We start from the raw sequence: 19,334 nt of genomic DNA on the forward strand, positions 1-19,334 counted from the left end.
TACGCAGATGGTCGGAGTTATGAACGATTACCTTCGTTTCATTCTTGTACTGCTGGACAATTTCCACAGATGACTCACCGGTTGAGCTGAGAACTTCAGAAGTCCTCTGCTTGCAAAGTGTGGAAATGGGAGTTCGCAACTACAAAATGCGTTTTGCTTGGTTGTTCATATCATTACCGACAAATCAGGCTGCTGGCAGTTCTGGTAAAGAGGTTCCCTAGACCCTACCCCTACGGTTCTTGCTCACCCTGCCTGCCCTCCTTGTTTCTCCTTGAATTTTTCAAGCATGCTACTTCCCTTAGGCCTGGATGCCCTCTCCCCAGATGCCTGCCTAGTTTTTACCCTTACCTCTTCCGTTCTCAAGTTGAAGGTCACCCTTGTAGAGAGTCCTTCCTTGACCACCCCAATTAAAATAGCAAGCTCTACCGCAGTCCTGCTGAACCATTTTATGCTTCTTTCTTTTTTCTCCATAGCAGTCATCAACATTTATGTTGAAATACTCGTTGGTACTGGCCAGAGAGGGCAGGGTCTTTGTTTTGTTTCCTGCTATAATCCCAAGGCGGGGGGACCAGGCCTGTCACAGAATAAATGATAAGTTAATGTTGAATGGATAAATAAATATCCTGATTGTTGTTTTTTTTTTCTTTTTTCATATAATGTGTTGGCAAAGTATAAAAAGAACGAGAATACCCATCATTTGTTACAACCTTTTGGGGGGACAAAGTGGTAACATACAGGAAAAGGTCAAATACGCATAACTTATGATTCCCAAATTCCATGATGTATAATATAGATAATTGCAGAAAAGCACAAATATGTTCACCAATATATTGTTTATATGTAATAGTGAAAACGTGCACACAATCTAGTAATACTGTCTCACTTCTTAAATACAATGGCTCTCGAGTGCTACAGGCTCAGACAGGAGAACCTGGCGTGTTCAGCGAACTGACAGGGGCTCGGTAAGAATGGAGATGAAAAGTCGAGCTGGAAATTGGAGAGACTCGAAAGCTATAGTCTGGAGTCTGGCTTGTGTACTACAGGTGATCAAAAACCTTTGAAGGAAGTGATGCAGTCAAATTTTGTTTCCCAAAGCTTTCTGTGGCTCTAGGGTAGAGATGGGCTGTGTGTGGCCAACTGGAGAAGATTAAGACTGTGCCACAGGACAAGTAAGATGAGACCAGGATGGCCTGGATATCCAGAGTGGCAGCTGCTTCCTACCATCGCCTCCCAGAAGAGGGGCTAATAGACATGTTTCATTGAGATAATTGGATGTACGGGTGTACGCTGTACTTTGCAGCTGTCTGACGATATAAATCAAGAAGACAGGTAACCAAAGAAGTTAAAATCGGTTAGATGCGCCAAGAGAATTCTTGCATTAAACTTGGACATCTACAGTTACAACTACGTGTCTTTGGACAGTAAAACGGAAACGTCCAGTTTGCATAGGCACCTCGGCCTTTGCGGGAGCTTTCTTTTCCTCACCAGAACCGGTGCCATCGTGCGCTTCTTCTCAGTTCTTCCAGAACCCTACAAACTCCCTGGAAAGTCCTCGGGAGCCTGGCGCATGCGCAGTAGTACCACGCACGGAGACGGCGGAGGTCTAGGCTTTTTCCGTAACCGGAGGCAACATCCTTCCGAGTCTCCATAAAAAAGGCGGGAACTAGCCGGCAGGCTGGGGAGTGATGGGACGCGCGCCTCCACACGTCCCGCCCATCTCGACCTCTGATTGGTGGGTGTGCTTGGCTCGTGGCGGAGGGGCCTGCCACATAGGTTGTCAGTCTCCCGTGGGCGGGTCCGGGACGCCGGTCCTGCTCCCTCCTCCCGCGGCCCCGGCTGCCGACGTGGGGAAAGCGGCCGCAGGCAGTTAGGGCCCGGGTGTAGGTGCCGCGAGGGAGAGGCGGGGGATGGGAGCCCTGCGGCTGCTGGCGGTGTCTCTCGCCTGCTGCTGGTGGCCGCCGGGCAGCCAGGGTAAGACCCTGCGGGGCAGCTTCAGCAGCGCCGCGGCCCGAGACGCTCAGGGCCAGAGCATCGGCCACTTCGAGTTCCATGGTAGGTGCGGGGGGCGGGGAGCGGGATGCAGGCGCGTGGGCCCACCCCGCGGGCAGCGCCTCCCCGCCTCGCTGGGGGAGGCCTGGAGCCGGTGGCCGCGACGCGGGGGACTGCCCCGGCTGCACCTGGACTTCCCGCAGCGCCGGCAGCCCGCCCCCGACCGCAGCTGCCGGGATCCGGGACGCGTTCCCGCCCGCCGTGCCGTCGCTGCTCCGCACTCCCTGGTCTGCACCCTCCCCCGGCTAGTGACTGTGGTCCGCACTGCAAACACCGGTTCCCCCTCCCTGCCCACCCGGACCAAAGTACCGAGGACTTCCTCCGCTGCATCTTTCGAGATCCTTCCCTCAAGGAAGCATCCTTTGCTCAGTCCTGGCTCAGCCTGGTTATTACACTAAGACACTGTACTTACGGGTGCATTTAAGCTCCAGAACTTCGATTTACTGGGTTTAGTTTTTGTTTTTAAGATAATTTGCTAAAACCTACTCGAAGCAGAGAGGTCTTGGAAACCAAATAAAATACTTGCTAATCTAGTGGTCCCGAGGGGGGACAGTTTGGTTACCCCACTACTAACCATGGATCAGGAGGCCTAGAATTCACTTGACAGAAATGCCTGTAAGTGTGTTCTGGAAGCTTCTTCATAAGTGTGTCCTTTCTGGCCTTTCTGAAACGAGAACTGCATTTGATTCTGACTTCCTGGTCTCCCTCAAAAATCAGTGTCTTAAATGAATGAATTTGCAGTTCATTCTAATTTTTGCTTTACTTGCACTCTGGAAATTTAAGTGATTTTCTGGGTTCGTACTTTTGGTACTCTAGTTGACTGGTATTGTATTCCAAATAATTATTTGCCCTGATGAGGATGGTATCCTTGATTAATACAGTTTTTAGCGTTAAAAGATGCAGTGTCAGACTGTTGTCCCAGAGAAGGTAATAGAGCAAAGAAACTATTTTGGTGTAGGGAAGGAATTTGAAGTATTGCAAAATTACAGAATTGGTGTAAATGGAGGGGAACCTGAAAAAAAAATATTTTTTTTTAAATCAAAGTGTTTAAAATAGCTGAGATAATGAACACAAACAGTTTTCCAATATCCTATGTGGCACAGAGGTTGGGTGAAGAAGAAACTATAGAAACACTTTATTATTATTTTTTAGGTCACATTTTTTTTTTTAATCAGTTGGCTGTAACTGTACTTTGAATATTGACAGTGATAGCAAAGACACTACAATAAATAACACAACCTGGACAGTGCTAGAAAATCTGGGATATATGGATGCTATGATGTGGGTTATCAGTAGCAGAGGGACTTAGAAAACACAGATATCTCATCATTACTTGGTAAACATGGAGGGGAAACTTAGGTAGATAATCCGGATATCTCAAGGAAGATTGAGGACCTGAGTGTTCCAAGTACGTTAACACACATACACGCTCTTTCTGTGTATGTGTGTGTTGTGTGTATGTATATAAATTTTTTTATTATTTCCAGTCTTCCGTGAATTTGAATTCAGTAAAATAATAATACTAAGTAATACTGAAATAATTAACTAACTCAGAATGTGATTCAAAATGTTAAGCCTTCACGTCACTTCTAAAATTTTGGATAGTTTATAATATAATCAATTTATGTAGGAGACTTGGACATTCTTTGATACATACTAACATGAATTTATTTAAAATGTTTTTTCAGGGCACCTGGGTGGCTCAGTGGGTTAAAGCCTCTCTCTGCCTTCGGCTCAGGTCATGATTCCAGGGTCCTGGGATGGAGCCCCACATCGGGCTCTCTGCTCCTCTCTCTCTGCCTACTTGTGATCTCTGTCAAATAAATAAATAAAATCTTTAAAAAAAAAATGTTCGTCAAAGTGATAATTATAAAAAAAAAAAGGACAACAGCACAGGAGAAGAGATCTTAAAATGAAAACTGAAAACCGCCTCCTGCTTTACCTCTCACCCAGAGTCCCTTTCCCTAGAGGCAACTACTTTTTGCCATTTCTGTTCGGGGTCTTCAGTGTATTCTGTGTGTACAACCAGGCTTATTTTATAATGTCTCACAACATCTATTGTTCTGCAAGTTCCTTTGTAAAAGTCAAAGATGTCAAATCTTTTGTCAAGTATAAAATGTCTACCTCCAAACTCATTTGTTTAAACTTTCTTGCTATTAGCTATGCGTATTTTTTACATTAAAAGTATATTAACTCACAAGTTATATTAGAAAACGAGGAACTTTGGTGGGAAATTTCTGTAGATAGTTTATGACCAAATAGTAAAGATGTGGAGTGGTTGTAGAATGAGGCAAAAATTCTCTTATGGTGAATGTCCAAATACAGCAGATGTTTGCTGTTTATTCAGTGAAATGGCATCACTTTTCATTGGAAGTGTAAGGAGATACTACACATTAATTTGGATAATTAATATGAATAGTCTTTTGATTTGCACCTGAATGGGCGCCTGGGTGGCTCAGTGGGTTAAAGCCTCTGCCTTGGGCTCAGGTCATGATCCCAGGATCCTGAGATCGAGCCCCCCACACACAAACACACTGCTCAGCAGGGAGCCTGCTTCCTCCTCTCTGCCTGCCTCTCTGCCTACTTATAATCTCTGTCTGTCAAATAAATAAATAAAATCTTTAAAAAAAAAGAATGAAAGAAAAACTGTTCTTGGATATTCTATAAGACTGATGAATCACTGAACTTTTCCTCTGAAACTAATAATATACCATATGTTAATTAAATTTAAATTTTAAAAAATTTTAAAAAGCAAAAGGAAATATGCTTTTTAAATTCCTGTTTTGATTAATAAAGGTGTTGAATTGTCTTATCATGTGAGTTCCATACAAGACCAAACAATTTAATAATTTTTGTCTTAATGTCAAGGTGACCATGCTCTTCTGTGTGTCAGAATCAACAACATAGCAGTAGCTGTTGGAAAAGAAGCTAAACTCTACCTGTTCCAAGCCCAGGAATGGCTAAAGCTACAGGAGAGCAGTCATGGTTATAGTTGTGGTGAAAAATTATCCAAAGCTCAGTTGACAAGTGAGTATATCTTCTTTTCTTTGATCATTAGATTTTGTGGGGTTTTTTTCCCTCTTGAATGTTAAAATCTTTGTTTTCATATCAGCATGTTTCATGACACATCTCACTGTGATGACATTTTGTCTAGAACATTTTAAGCTGAAGTTCTCCTTGATCAAAGGATAGAATGACTTTCTCCTCCCCTTGTTAAAATTTTGTGAAAAATATCCAGGTAATATAAAAGGCATACTCTACTTCATTCAGACGTCTTATAAGTCAGTCACATAATTCATACCAATATGGCAAATGTATTTTGGCCTAGTGGCAGCATAAAATGAATAATAGCATTTGTTGAATGTTTATTATCTGCTAGCACTGAGCTAAGCACTAAATATGTATTATCTCAGTTAATTGTATGATTTAGCCCAATTGATGGTGTTTGTTTAAGATTTTATTTATTTATTTGAGAGAGAGAGAGAGAAAGATCATGAGAGGGGAGAGGTCAGAGGGAGAAGCAGACTCCCCACCGAGCAGGGAGCCCAATGCAGGACTTGATCCCAGGACTCCAGGATCATGACCTGAGCCAAAAGCAGTTGCTTTTAACCAACTGACCCACCCAGGCGCGTTCAAGTGATGCTGTTTTGCAACATGTTATTGGAACATGGGATCTAGTCATAGGGTAACACAGTGTCGTTTTAGGATGTACCAGCACCGCATCATTTGTAAACTTCTAGATTTGCTTCCGGAAAAGCTCTCTTATTACCCTAGTTGCCTGTATCTTTGAACCCCTTTACCCTCATCAGCCCTATCCCAAGTATTAGCGTGTATTATCCGGAATTAGTGAAATTCTTTTTAATTTCTGTGGAAATGAAGGGCATATGCCCTGCTACCCACTTTACCCCTTGGAAGGTAATTGGTTGTAGGAATGTGAAGCACCCAGGGACAAAAAATAGGAATTATTCCTCTCCTCTCTTTCCCCCCTTTTGTTTCCCCTACCACGTTCTGCATATCAGCGAGTCTGAATCTTCTTTTAATCTAGTCAAGTGAAACATTGCCATTTTCTGAACTTTCAGTCTTAGTCTCAGCAGCTCTCTGGTCCCTCATCAGGCAGCCAGCAGGAATAGGGATAAGAGGAGAAGCCCCTGCGGTGCCTGGGTGTTCAGTTGGTTGAACATCCGACTCTTGTTTTCAGCTCAGGTCATGATCTCAGGGTTGCAAGGTCGAGCGCCACACTGGGCTCTGTGCTCAGCACAGAGTCTGCTTGAGATTTTCTCTGTCCCTCTCCCCACTTCCCCCACCTCATGTACACATTCTCTCTCTCAAGTAAATAAATCTTTAAAAAAAAAAAAGGGTAGAAGCCCTGCAATCCCTGCCACCTCTTGTGGGGCTCTCTTATCTAGATCAATGAGATGACAATGACAGGATGTTGAATAAGTCTTCCCTGACTAGATTTAGGTATCAAAGAGATGGTTACATAAACTTATTTTCCCTCCCCTGATTTTCAGAACTCACCTGGGAAATTTGTCAAACGCTCAGTATCAGTTGTCTTTTCCTTTCTATGCCAATTCTGTCATCTAAATGTTCCATAGATGGGTGAAAAGTTACAACCTTCCATTTCCACTTATTATGTCTGAAACCAGTTTATCATCTTGCCCTTCCAAACCTGGTTGTCTTCCACTTCTGGTGTTCCCTGTTTCAAGATGGCACCACCATCTGTCCTAGCCAGAACCCAGGGAGTCTTCCAGCACTCCCTCTTTGAGCTCTCCGTCTCCTTCCAATCTGTCAGTAAGTGACCTCTGAATATCTCTGGAATTCATCTGTTTTTCTGTGTCTCTGCCCCTCCCATGTTATTCCAGGTGTCATAATCTTTGGCCTGTTGCAGCAGTCTCTTTCCCGGCCACAACTGCCATGCTGGTGCCCCCCTTAACCAGAGCGATCTTTCTGAACAGCAGATTTGATCGTGTCGCATTCACTTCCTCACCTACACCCAGAAATACTCCAGTCATTTTCTTTTGCGCTTAGGACAAAGACAGGTCTCCTGGGCCTGCTCCGCAAAGCTGTCGTGGTGTAGCCATATTTACCCCCCAGTTCCATCCCACAGCAGTGTCCCCTCCTGGCTCATTTCACCTACAGGCTTGTTTTATTTCAGTGCTAGCCTGAGCCTTTGCACAGGCTTTTCCTCTGTTTGTTCTTCCTTCCCTCTCTGGCCCCTCTCTACACTAAGTTGACACTTGAGTTTTTATAGCTAGTTTTTTTCCATAGCACATATTATAGTTACCACTTTATATCTTGTGTTTTTGTTATAAAATCAGTCAGAGCAGCAGGGCTCTTTTGCTCCACTCATTCATTTCCATTGCTTCATGTACTAGACAAGGCGCTTGTGATGGATCAGGGACCAAAATATACTCTTTTGGCCCTTAAGGTTAGTGGGGGGTGACAGAAATGAATCTGATCAATGTGAATAAATGTGAAATTACAATTGTGATTAAGTACTATGCATGTTAGTTACATGGTAGTATGAGAATGAAAATTTACAATACCCTAGTGCTTAGTTAAGCTTTTACTAAATGTTTGTAGGATGAATTGTCATAGAGCTTAGGGCTCGAAGGGTATTTTGTTTTATTTTAATTCTGGTATAGTTAATACGGTGTTATATTAGTTTCAGGTGTATAATATAGTTATTAAACAACTCTGTACTTTGCTCAGTGCTCATCATGATCAATGTTCTCTTAATCCCCTTCAGCTTTCCCACCCATCCCTCCACCCATCTACCCTCTGGAAACCATCAGTTTGTTCGCTCTAGTTAAGAGTATGGTGTTTGTCTTTCCCTGACTGACTTTTTTCACTTAGTATAATCCCTAGCTCCATCCATGCTTTTGCAAATGGAAGATGTCGTATGTGTCACCTCTTCTTTATCCACTCATCTGTCAGTGGACACTTGGGCCACTTCCGTCTTTTGGCTATTATAAATAATGCTGCAGTAAACATACGGGTGTGTGTATCTTTTCAGATTAATGTTTTTGTATTCTTTGGGTACATATACAGTAGTGAAATCACTGGCTCATATGGTATTTCTATTTTTAATTTTTTGAGCAGCCTCCATATTGTTTTCCACAGTGTGTGGACCAGTGTGCATTCCCAGCAACTGCACTGAGGGCTCCTTTTTCTCCACATCCTCACCAACCATTATTATTTCTTGTGTTTTTTATTTTAACCATACTGACAGATGTGAGGTGATATCTCAGTGTGGTTTTGATTTGCATTTCCCTGATGATGAGTGATATTAAACATCTTTTGATATGTCTGTTGGCCTTCTGTATGTCTTCTTTGGAAAAATGTCAGTTTATGTCTTCTACCCATTTTTTAATGTATTATTTGTGGTTTTTTGGTGTTGAGTTGTGTAAGTTCTTTATATGTTTTGGATATTGACCTTTTATCAGATATGTCATTTGCAACTATCTTCTCCCCTGTTGTCTTCCTGTTTTATTGATTGGTTCGTTCACTGTGCAGAAGCTTTTTATTTTGATGTAGTCTCAATAATCTATTTTTGCTTTTATTTTCCTCGCCTCAGGAGACATATCTAGAAAAATGTTGTGTACAGCTGAGGTCAGAAAAATTACTGCCTGTGCTCTCTTCAAGGATTTTTATGGTTTCAGTTCTCACATTTAGGTCTTTAATCCATTTTGAGGTGTTTTTTTGTGTGTCTGTATGGTATGAGAGTGGTCCAGTTTCATTTTTTTTTGGATGTAGCTGTCCAGTTTTTCTAACACCATTCATGGAAGAGATTGAGGGGGTTTTTTTTGGTTGCTAGGTTGATTGCTTTATATTTGGTCTTTTTCTTCCAGTAAAAACTTAGCAGGCAATTTAAAGCTTTGAGCTGTAGGAATTGATTTAGTTTTTTGTTACCTAGTTAATGTTATACACTATGTTCTTGCAAAAACATAATTTTTGTATCAGTCCTATACCTTCAGTCACAGACTTTAGGTGTACGGGGAAAGCATGGTGCAGTGGAAAGACGTCTAGACTGAGAATCACTGCTTGTTTTCTTCGAGCCTCACTTTACCTATTCATACAGCAAGAAAGTTGGATAAGTTTTCATTAAGGTTCCTGAAAGTCATAAACTGCTGTGATTCTAATTACAACTTTTTAGGATGTTGCATATTTATAAAGCTACAACTTCCAAAACTTCTTGCAGTTGTTTCTTAAACTATTTTTCCCTCTTCTCTATTCTTCTTCTGGTGAGTGCAAGGATAATTTTTGGAATTAATGGAATGGAAGATCTCAGGAAATAGGCGTTTGTGCAGAATGAAGATTGTTTTGTTAAATTTGGGGACCTGAACTAAATTAAGTACGGGTGAGATATATATATATATATATATATATATATATATTGCTTTCTGCAAATATCATCAACTCTTTTTCCAGCAATAGAAGCCAAGTCTTAAGAAATATCCTCCAACTTTTACATATTAGTTGTCATACTTATAGTATCTTATTATTCAGGTGCATTGAAACAAAAAGCATGTCTCTAAATTCATGACAGAGTAGTAGTACCACATATTTTTAAATAATTTCTTATAGAAATAATTCTCATTTCCTGGCCATTAATGTGGCAGAATTAAGAGCCTTTCACCTACTTGGTAATGAGTTCATTAATTATGCCAAATTCCTATATAAAACCTTACTGCTGCTATGAAACTATGAAAAGTCTAAGACAGATATGAAAAGACAAAGACAGATTTGAAAAATTCTGTGGTGTTAAATGTTGCTTGTGAATATACTTTCCCTCAAATTAGTGTTTGAGAAATTATTTTTCAGTCTTCCTTTTCCTCTTTCAGTAAGCTATACTACACCAGATTTTTTTTTTAAATGATAACTGTTTTATAGGTTTTTAAAGCAACTGAGACAGTTAAACTGAGACAGTTAAAAACACTGAAAATTATGACATTATATAAAAAGATTTAACGAGGAAATTCAGGTTACAAAAGCTAAATATTTTGCTTATAAAACATTTTTAGTATTGTCTTTGTATACCATATGCACAATAATTCCTTTTGTACACTTAATGTATTTTATAAATCATTTAAAGGTGTTAGCATTTTATTATTCTGTGTATTTTCTTTTATAACATCATTGGGCAGCTAGCCATGTAACACCATTCTTTGTAATTCAAGTTTTGTTAATATGTGAGATTTTGTTAATATGTGAGATACTAATTACATCAGCATGGAATACGCATGCTGTGTGCTAATCTGTTGTCTCAAAAGCAATGAACGTACAGTTTTGTCAAGATGTTTGTTTCCTAGGCTTGCTAAAAAAGGCCACGAGGCCAAAAAACCAAAGGCCAATATCATTTTTTGAAGCACACTTCTGTTTTTATTTTATATAAATCTGCATAATTGAAAATGAGACATTCAGAAGTATATTGGTGAAAAATACAATGGTTAATTTTTATGTTGTTTTATCTAAGAAAAAAGTGCAAGTGATAATGATAAAATGGAACGTTTCAGACCCTTTATGTTATAAGGTCCAGATTACGTAATTGGGAGCTGCACATTTCAAAAACCTAATTTCTGAGTTACTATTGGTCATATATTGAATTCTTATTAAAGGTCTTCAAATATTTAACAGAAACTAGTCTTTGCTACATTTTTCAAGAAGCTATACAATAAATAAATAAACCAAAAACAAAAATATAAATGTCAGCTAAATTAATATAGCCCAAAAAACAATGCTGAGGCATTGTTAATAAAAATCATCTTGCCTGCTTGAACTACTGTTAATGAAATTCCCAGTTGTAAAGTCTAAGTCCTCAAAATGTGAATCCTGACTAGATAAATGTGTATCTCATTTATAAAGATAACTTATAAATAGCATTTTTTTAAAATTTTACTCGCAAAGTCTCCAATCATACAGATGAGTTGGAAGTGCCGTACAACTAACATGAGTGTATCCTTTGCTTAGATTCAGTAATTGTTAATATTTTGTTACATTTGCTTCATATTTGTATGTGTGTGATTTTTGTTTTTAATCGAGGCTTAGTAACTAACATAGGCCGTGGGTGTCGTGAGCACTTCTTCATAACAACAGTTCCATCATGACATCTAAGAAAATGAGTAATTCATAATGGCCCCATGCAAATCTCCATGTTTATCTCAGGAAGTGTCTTTTGTTTATTAAAAAGCATTTTTGGGGGGCGCCTGGTTGGCTCAGTGGGTTAAGCCTCTGCCTTCGGCTCAGGTCATGATCCCAGGTTCCTGGGATCAAGCCCCGTGTCAGGCTCTCTGCTCAGCGGGGAGCCTGCTTCCTCCTCTCTCTCTGCCTGCCTCTCTGCTTACTTGTGATCTGTCTGTCAAATGAATAGTAAAATCTTTAAAAAAAAAAAAAAGGCATTTTTTTTCTTCATCGAGAAAAAGATGAAGACTAGCTGACATGCTGTGGGGAGTTGGGAACTGGGCCCATCATAATCTTATATTTTAAGAATATTTTACTTTGGGGGGAAAAAAAAGAATAACTTTGTAGAGAATCAGGCTCTTTATTTGGATTTCCATGTACTGTCTCATTTGCTCCTCACAAGAACTCTGAGTTAAGTCAAGTATCTGAATTTTACTGCTGAAAAAACACATCTTGAGTGGGTAAGCAATTTCTTTGTTGAGTCGCAAGGTTATTAAGTAACATCACCAAAACTTCTTCTAACTCTTCTCTTCTTTTTATTATACATAGCGCTTGAGACACTACTGTCCTACAGCTTCATGGTAGTGTTCGAGAGTGCCTCTTAAGTCAGAATCGTACTTTCAGATTTGGGCGGCATCTTAGACATCACTAAGTGTTCCTCAAAGGGGGTGCTCTTGGCATTTTGGGCAGAACAAGTTTTTATTGTATGAAACTTTACCTTGGATTGCATGAGGCTTAGCACAGCCTCCCTCCAAGGACCTTCTCAACTATTTTGACTACAGAACTGTCCCTGTACATTTTCAAATGTACTGGAGGGCAGCAGGATTACCGTGGTGTAAGAGCCATTTATTAGTATAACTACCTTGTTTAAAAGAAAGAAAAAGGAGAATCAGTCTTTCTTCAGCAATTACTATAGGACAGGTATCATGGTAAGTGACTCATATAACTTAGTCCTTCCATCAGCTCTTTGCTCTAAGGATTCATTCTACAGATGAAAAAGTATCATAACATATAACTTAAGTTTACACCAAAGGTAAGTATTGGAGCCAGGACTCAAACACAGATCTGTGTGATGCCAACATTCATGAGCCTCCCTTCCCCCCCACTGTATAGACCTGACCCAGTAGAATTCTGGTCACTTCTGATATTCTGGTCATTTCTACTCTTCTCCTTTCAGTACCTTTTTAAAGAATAATCAATGAGAAAAAGATTTTGGAAAATCTTTTGAAGGTATTTGTGGGTCATTGTTTTTAGATCTAATGATTCTCTGAATTGAGTGTTCCATTTTAATTTTAACTCAAATATAATATTCAGAAATGTCACTGCAGTTGTTACACAGCATTGTGAAGGTACTTAATGCCTCAGAACTGTACACTTCAAAATGGTTAAAATGATAACTTTTGTGTTTATGTATATTTCCTTATAATAAAAAATTCTTAATGTTACTAATCCACTTGGAAACTTTAAAATTTAAAATTCATATTCAAAATCTCATTGAAACCATTCTGCTCTTGTGGTGTTTGACAGTACCTCTGTCGTGATCCCTTTGGTTAAGATACATTCTTATTCTTACATGCCTTAAGGTTTACAGCCTTATTCCAGTACTACACCAGGGCTTCGGTTTTCAAGGTAGTAGGAACAAAACAAAAGAATTCTAATTTATGACTGAAACAATGAGTACGTTTGAGAATTTTGCTTTCAAAGTGCTATTTTCTTTCTTTTTAAAGTGACCATGAATCAGACTGAACATAATCTGACCGTGTCCCAGATTCCATATCCACAAACATGGCACGTGTTTTATGCAGACAAGTATACGTGCCAAGATGACAATGAGAATTCTCAGGCGGAAGATATCCCATTTGAAATGATGTTACTAAACCCGGACGCCGAAGGGAATCCATTTGATCATTTTAGTGCTGGAGAATCTGGTAAGAATATATACTTAAGTGTATATCCTAAATATAGAAAAAAGCCTGTGCACTAATATCTCCATTTTATGTTTTTTGAGTATTTAAAAACAACTTAAGTGTCCAACAGTAGGCAGGTGGTAAGTGAGTCCTCTTGTAGCATTTTATTTTATTTATTTATTTTTAAAATTCTATTTATTTATTTGACAGAGGTCACAAGTAGGCAGAGAGGCAGGTAGAGAGAGAGGAGGGAAGCAGGCTCCCTGCTGAGCAGAGAGCCCAGTGTGGGGCTCGAACCCAGGACCCTGAGATCATGACCTGAGCCAAAGGCAGAGGCTTAACCTACTGAGCCAACCAGCTGTCCCCTCTAAGCATTTTAATAGCCATACTATTAAGTTAGAAAAGCAGAACACTAAGTATTATATTTTATGATTTCAAGTATGTTAAAAAATGCAGAGAATTGAGAAAGAAGTATAAAAATACGAATAGATTGTTTCTGTATTTTGGGTAGTAGAATAACGGATTTTTAGGCTTTTTCCCCCATGCATTCTAAACCTTTTTGTTATTTTTATGATAACCTAGTTATCATAAAACGGAAAAATGCCAATAAATTAAGCCACCTAAATTGGTAAATCAATTTTTAAGTGAGGTGGAAACTGCACGATTTTGTATGGGTGTCCTTTCACCAAGTTGTTTAAAGAGGTTAGGGATTGCCTGCATGGGAGCTTGCAACCATTTTAGGAACGATCAGAGTTTTATAATGCTTTCCAAAATCTGATTTACTCCTGTAAAATGTTTCATCAGATTTTTGGCTGACTGCCTGTTGCCCTACAGGAGTAAGATTCCTAGCCTGAATAGAAATAAATGACTTTTTGTGATTAATGATAAACATGCTATACAGTGTTATAGCAGATTTGTAAATTTACATGTCAGAATAAAGATTAAGATTGTAGGACAGCTATCAAAAGGATAAGGAGTTTACTTCTTAATGATTACCCATTTGGAAGAATCAATCTGCTTAGAGAAAAATTCAATCCCATTAAATCTCATTGGCCATCAAGGTGAGTGGGTGCAGGTAGAAGAAATTGAGGCTATATTAAATGAAACCAATTGTTTAGTTCAAAGTGTAAATTGCCACAGCTAGAAATGTAATTCAAGGAACATGTCTTATGGACAGTAGGTTACCAGTAACTTAACCTATGAAGAGATAAATTTATTTTTATGTCTTATAGTCTGAAAAAAATATTTACATAGTGACAGACTGCAGAGACCAACATTTTTAAATAGTTAAGTTTAAAAGTTCTTTCTGTGAAGGAAATGACAGAAGGGTAAGCTACTCAAATTATTTTTGAATGCAAACGAATTTAAGAGTTAAATTTTATGGGGCGCCTGGGTGGCTCAGTGGGTTAAGCCTCTGCCTGCAGCTTAGGTCATGATTTCAGGATCCTGGGATTGAGCCCCACATCGGGCTCTCTGCTCAGCGGGGAGCCTGCTTCCTTCTCTCTTTACCTGCCTCTCTGCCTACTTGTGATCTCTGTCAAATAAATAAATAAAATCTTTTAAAAAAAAAATGGGTTGAATTTTACTTAATAGTATTTTGGATCAGTATGGTTCATTATTGGATGTCAATACAGTCATACCATTTCTTTTATCATCATCACCATTATTATTACTATTTTAGAGCAGGGAGGGCGGGAGGAAGAGGGAGAGGGAGAATCCCAAGCAGGCTCCAAGCCACCAGCACAGAGCTCAGCTTGGGGCTTGATCTTGTGACCCTGAGATCATGACCTGACCGAAATCAAGAGTCAGATGCTTAACCAACTGAGCCACCGAGGGGCCCCATTTTTTTAAATGTTTATAAAAGATGTTGACATTTATTTTCTGTAGTTTAGAAAGACATCAGTGAAACTCAGGTCTACTGACAGCATTGGATGACAGGTGAACTAAATTGCTTGTAAGGTCCCTTTTAACCCTAACTCTCTATTATTTCATGTGACAGTTATTTCTAGGACTGGTAAAGGCTCAGCAGCAAGTACTGCTCTGCTGCATTCACTGTGTGTGCAAACACTAGGGCCTGTAGTGTAGTCAGTCCACAAGCCCTTTCCCCTCTTGGCATCCTGGCAATTTGCGTAGAGTTCAAGAGGTTGTTCTATTTATTGGGTGGATCTAGAAGACTCTACTAGCTCCTGATATACTTCTTTTTGCTTCCTTATCCAGGCTCCCATTTTTGGTCTCTTTCCTCATCCCCAGTTAGACATCTGAACATTGACCATAGGCCATAGGGTGATCACGTTTGTGACCTGTGCCACCCCTGGGCCACTGAATGTCAGCCATACTTGCCCAGGCTCACCCTGAACCTTGCCCACATCTTCCGGTGTTTTTCTAGCATCCTGAATTATGGCTAGCTTTTTGTTTAGGGTTCACGTGATCCATTCTAATTCAGCTCTTAGTCCGGACTCTTTTTGACCTTCCTTCTCCAAGACTGATTTTGATTTGATGCTTATGTTTATGTTTAAAATCTTTTTTTTTTTTTAAGATTTTATTTATTTATTTGAGAGAGAGAGAGAGAGAGCATGAGAAGGGAGAAGGTCAGAGGGAGAAGCAGACTCCCTCTAGAGCTGGGAGCCTGATGTGGGACTGGAGCCTGATGCGGGACTCAATCCTGGGATTCCAGGATCATGACCTGAGCCAAAGGCAGTTGCTTAAGTAACTAAGCCACGCAGGTACCCTAAAATCTGTTTTATACGAGAATGGAGAAATTTACATCGGTCATGTCACCAACAATATTTCAGTGAGGGGCAAAACCTCACTACAGTATGTATGTTCATTAAGCATGATTCTGTGCAAGGTTCATCTGTGGGAATGGATTATTAACAAGTACCAGCCAGACTCAAAAGTCTTCATAGTTGTTAGGTGGTTGGCTTCATTCCTAGGCGTCACATCATTTTCTCGATTAAGGTGCCTAAAACCCTTAAAATATGATTAATCCTACATTGCCATGACATGATTAATTCTACATCAAAGTCTAAATCAGTGGTCCTCAGCCCATCACTCTGCATCTGGAGACCTTTAAAAACAAGACAGATGTGCACCCTCTGAGACTCAGATAGATTTGGTTTTGAAGTGAAAGCCAGGCAACTATGGTTTGTCAAAGCTCCAAGTTGATTCTGATGTGCGGAACCAGTGATCTAAAAGTCCATATGCCAGGCACCTGGGTGGCTCAGTTGGTTTAGCATTTGCCCTTGGGTCAGGTCATAATCCCAGGGTTCTGGGATTTGAATCCCGCATCGGGCTCCCTGCTTAGTGGGGAGTCTGCTCTCTCACTCTCTCTCAGATAAATGAATAAAATCATTAAAAAAAAAAAAAGTCCATATCCCACATTGTTTTAGAGCCTTGAGAGGGATTCTTCCTATTCTGTAGCCTCAGGTGTGGAATTTCTTCCCAGGGAATAATCCCCAGTTAGTTCATTTTAGAAACTTCTGCTCATTTGTTTAATTTTCTGCCCTGAGTAAGGAAAATTGATTTGCTATGGTTTTTGCTGAGAATTGACGATTAAGCTATATGTCTAAGGAACTTGAATTAAAATAACCTGGTGCAGGTAGCTGCAATTAATGTTACATGTTATTCTGGTTAGATTTTACAATTTGTTTTCTTTCAAACAAATTTTTTTTTTGTATCTATCAAACTTTGGTTCATCTCATATTTTATAGATTGGTTTAGGTTTTAGAAAAACACCAAGGCAAGGATGATGCCACTTGACCAGATACTACATAGGAATATTGTGCTTTAAGGTAGAATATGTTCAACTCCTTCTTAATAATATTAGAATCTTCATTGACTACATTTGTGCTCTTGTTAGAGACCAAAAGAAGTACTCAGAATCCTGAGAGTTAAAAAGCATTGTCATCTAAAGTAGGCTGGTTTTCATCAGAATAATATTATATTATTCTCTGTAACATCTGCTATCTCACTTGTTTTTAAGATTCCAGATACTAGCTCTGGTAACATGTTAGAATGCTTTTGGCTTAAAGTAATGGAAAATTCTCATGCAAGCAGTATACCGCTTGCAGTAAGGAAATTACCTTCCATAACAAGAATTCCCGGGTTATTCAGCGTCTCTCTACCCTCCTATCTTCGGACCGACAGCTTTGTCCTTAAGCAAGCTCCCTCACGTTCAAGGGTAGCCGCAGTTCACTCTTCGGGCGTCACACCTAGATAATGACAAGATTCAGTATCCCTTTTTTTGAGAGCAAGGAAACCTTTCCCAGAAACTCCCTCATTAGACTTCACTGGCCAGAGCTGGGGCACATGCCCTTACTCTACACCATCATAAGAGAAATGTAAGTGGAAGGGGTCCGAAGTGGGATAGGGATAGACTCATGTGTCAGAGTGAAGGGTGAGGCTTACCTCTTCCTGGCAGGGCTGTTGGAATTTCTGTGATCAGTCGAGGCTAGTCAGGATGTATCTTGAAACACTTGCAGGTGTTGTGGACTTTGGGGTCGGCAGGCGTGTTCCAGTGCCGCTCCCCTGACCCAGCGACTCTCCTCTTTTCTTACCCTTTTTTCTCCTGTCATGTAGCTGGAGCTGAGTTTTTTGAAGCTGTCCTGTAAGTTTTCTTCCTGCTGAGTTTTGCCAGTGCTGCTTTAAGTTCGCCTTAAAATCTGCGTGCATGCTCCCTCATAACATACATGTGGGCCACCTCCTTGCATGCTCGTTCGACAGCATTTTTCTTCCTTGTGTACAGGTGAGAGTTCATACTTAACCACCCACCTGTCTTAAAAGTAGAATCTAATTTCACAGTGAGCAAATAGAGTTGGCTTTCTTGTGAAGGGTGGTGACAGAATAAAAAAGTTGATCACTGAAGAGAAAAGAACAGAGTTCTTTTTTCTAGAAGGGATTTAGTTAAGAGAACAGTGCGTGCAGAATCAGCATTTTACCTCTAGACTGTCTCGTGGACAGAAACAAGGTAAGAGTAATGATGAATGAAGTACAGGACCCAGATGTCCTGAGCTAGTTCAAGTTACCTAACGTGTTATCTGAATGAAATGATTTGTTGCTTATAATGTTAGCTTTTCTGGAGGGTACATTTAATATTGAATAATCCTATTTTGTGCTGCTGACATATGTCTTCTTTTCACAAGTACTTTCTACATTATTCTGAATACTCAGTAAATAGTCTGCGGATTTTCTTTTTGTCGTGGATTTGTAACCTGATGGAGTCTGAAACTTGATCTTGTAATAGATACTCTGTAAAGTATTTTAAGTAAATAAAACAAAAGAATGCCATACTTAATTCTGTATGCTAAGAAGGGAAAATAAAAACTAAGATTCAAAAGACAGGACCTCATAAAGAATGTTTACTGCAGTGATAACACGTTTAGCGTGTTTTCTGTCTTGTCCCATCACTGTCATAATCCCAGGCTTATTGTCTCATTATTTCTAAAGCTGGAATACTCTTCGAGTTTAAAAAGAAATTATGCCTTTTCAGTTATTTGATCTTCTCTTCCTGAAGTCCAAACATGCTTTTTCACCTGCATGAGAGAAGAACTAGCGACATTTATATACGCAGAGCAGGAGAGACACCCAGTGGCTGAAACACTACTTCTCTCTCTCTCTTATTCCTACCCATTCTAAAAACATGACTGAGATTGAAGCATCTATTGACTGTTTTTCCTACTATTTGCATCTTCTGGATTGCTTTTTTCAAAATGAATACTCCCTTCTCTGCCTGTTGATTGGCGTTTAGCTCGGGTGGGAAACCGGAGCAGATTCCGAGCCCGCGCTCGGATGGCAGTGATCGCAGTTCGGACTCTTCGTCCCCAGAATCAGCGGACGCAGCTCCCCTCACAGCCACCCGCGCTGCACTCCGGTGTGTTTACATACAATATCCGGTGTATTTAGATAAATATAAAATCTTCATATTGGGGACTAGCAGTGGATGTAACCAAGTCAATGTACAGAAGCTAGTAAACTCAAAGCTAACCCTCTAGTTCATGATAAAAATTTTCTGAAACTTCTGAAAAATGAAGACACAGTCAAAAGATTCCAGGTAGGGACGCCTGGGTGGCTCAGTTGGTTAAGCAGCTGCCTTTGGCTCAGGTCATGATCCCAGCGTCCTGGGATCGAGTCCCACATAGGGTTCCTTGCTCCACAGGGAGCCTGCTTCTCCCTCTGCCTCTGCCTTCCACTCTGTCTGCC

General features: G+C 40.0%; 1 protein-coding gene across 2 annotated transcripts in view; it reads left to right on the plus strand.

Moving 5' to 3' along the window:
* Window positions 1-1,740: 1,740 nt before the first annotated feature.
* Window positions 1,741-19,334, plus strand: part of GPR180 (G protein-coupled receptor 180) — a 32,123-nt gene continuing 14,529 nt past the window's right edge. Inside the window, exons 1-3 of one of the 2 annotated variants that reach the window (XM_082700681.1) lie at window positions 1,741-2,052; window positions 4,918-5,076; window positions 12,957-13,157. In XM_082700681.1, coding sequence (XP_082556807.1) covers window positions 1,908-2,052; window positions 4,918-5,076; window positions 12,957-13,157 — 505 coding nt within the window. In that variant the 5' untranslated portion in view covers window positions 1,741-1,907. The remainder of the gene's footprint in view (window positions 2,053-4,917; window positions 5,077-12,956; window positions 13,158-19,334) is intronic. The other variant, XM_082700682.1, reaches the window with a different exon arrangement.

The sequence above is a fragment of the Mustela nivalis genome, assembly GCF_964662115.1.
Source record: "Mustela nivalis genome assembly, chromosome: 15".
NCBI classification, from domain to species: Eukaryota; Metazoa; Chordata; class Mammalia; order Carnivora; family Mustelidae; genus Mustela; species Mustela nivalis.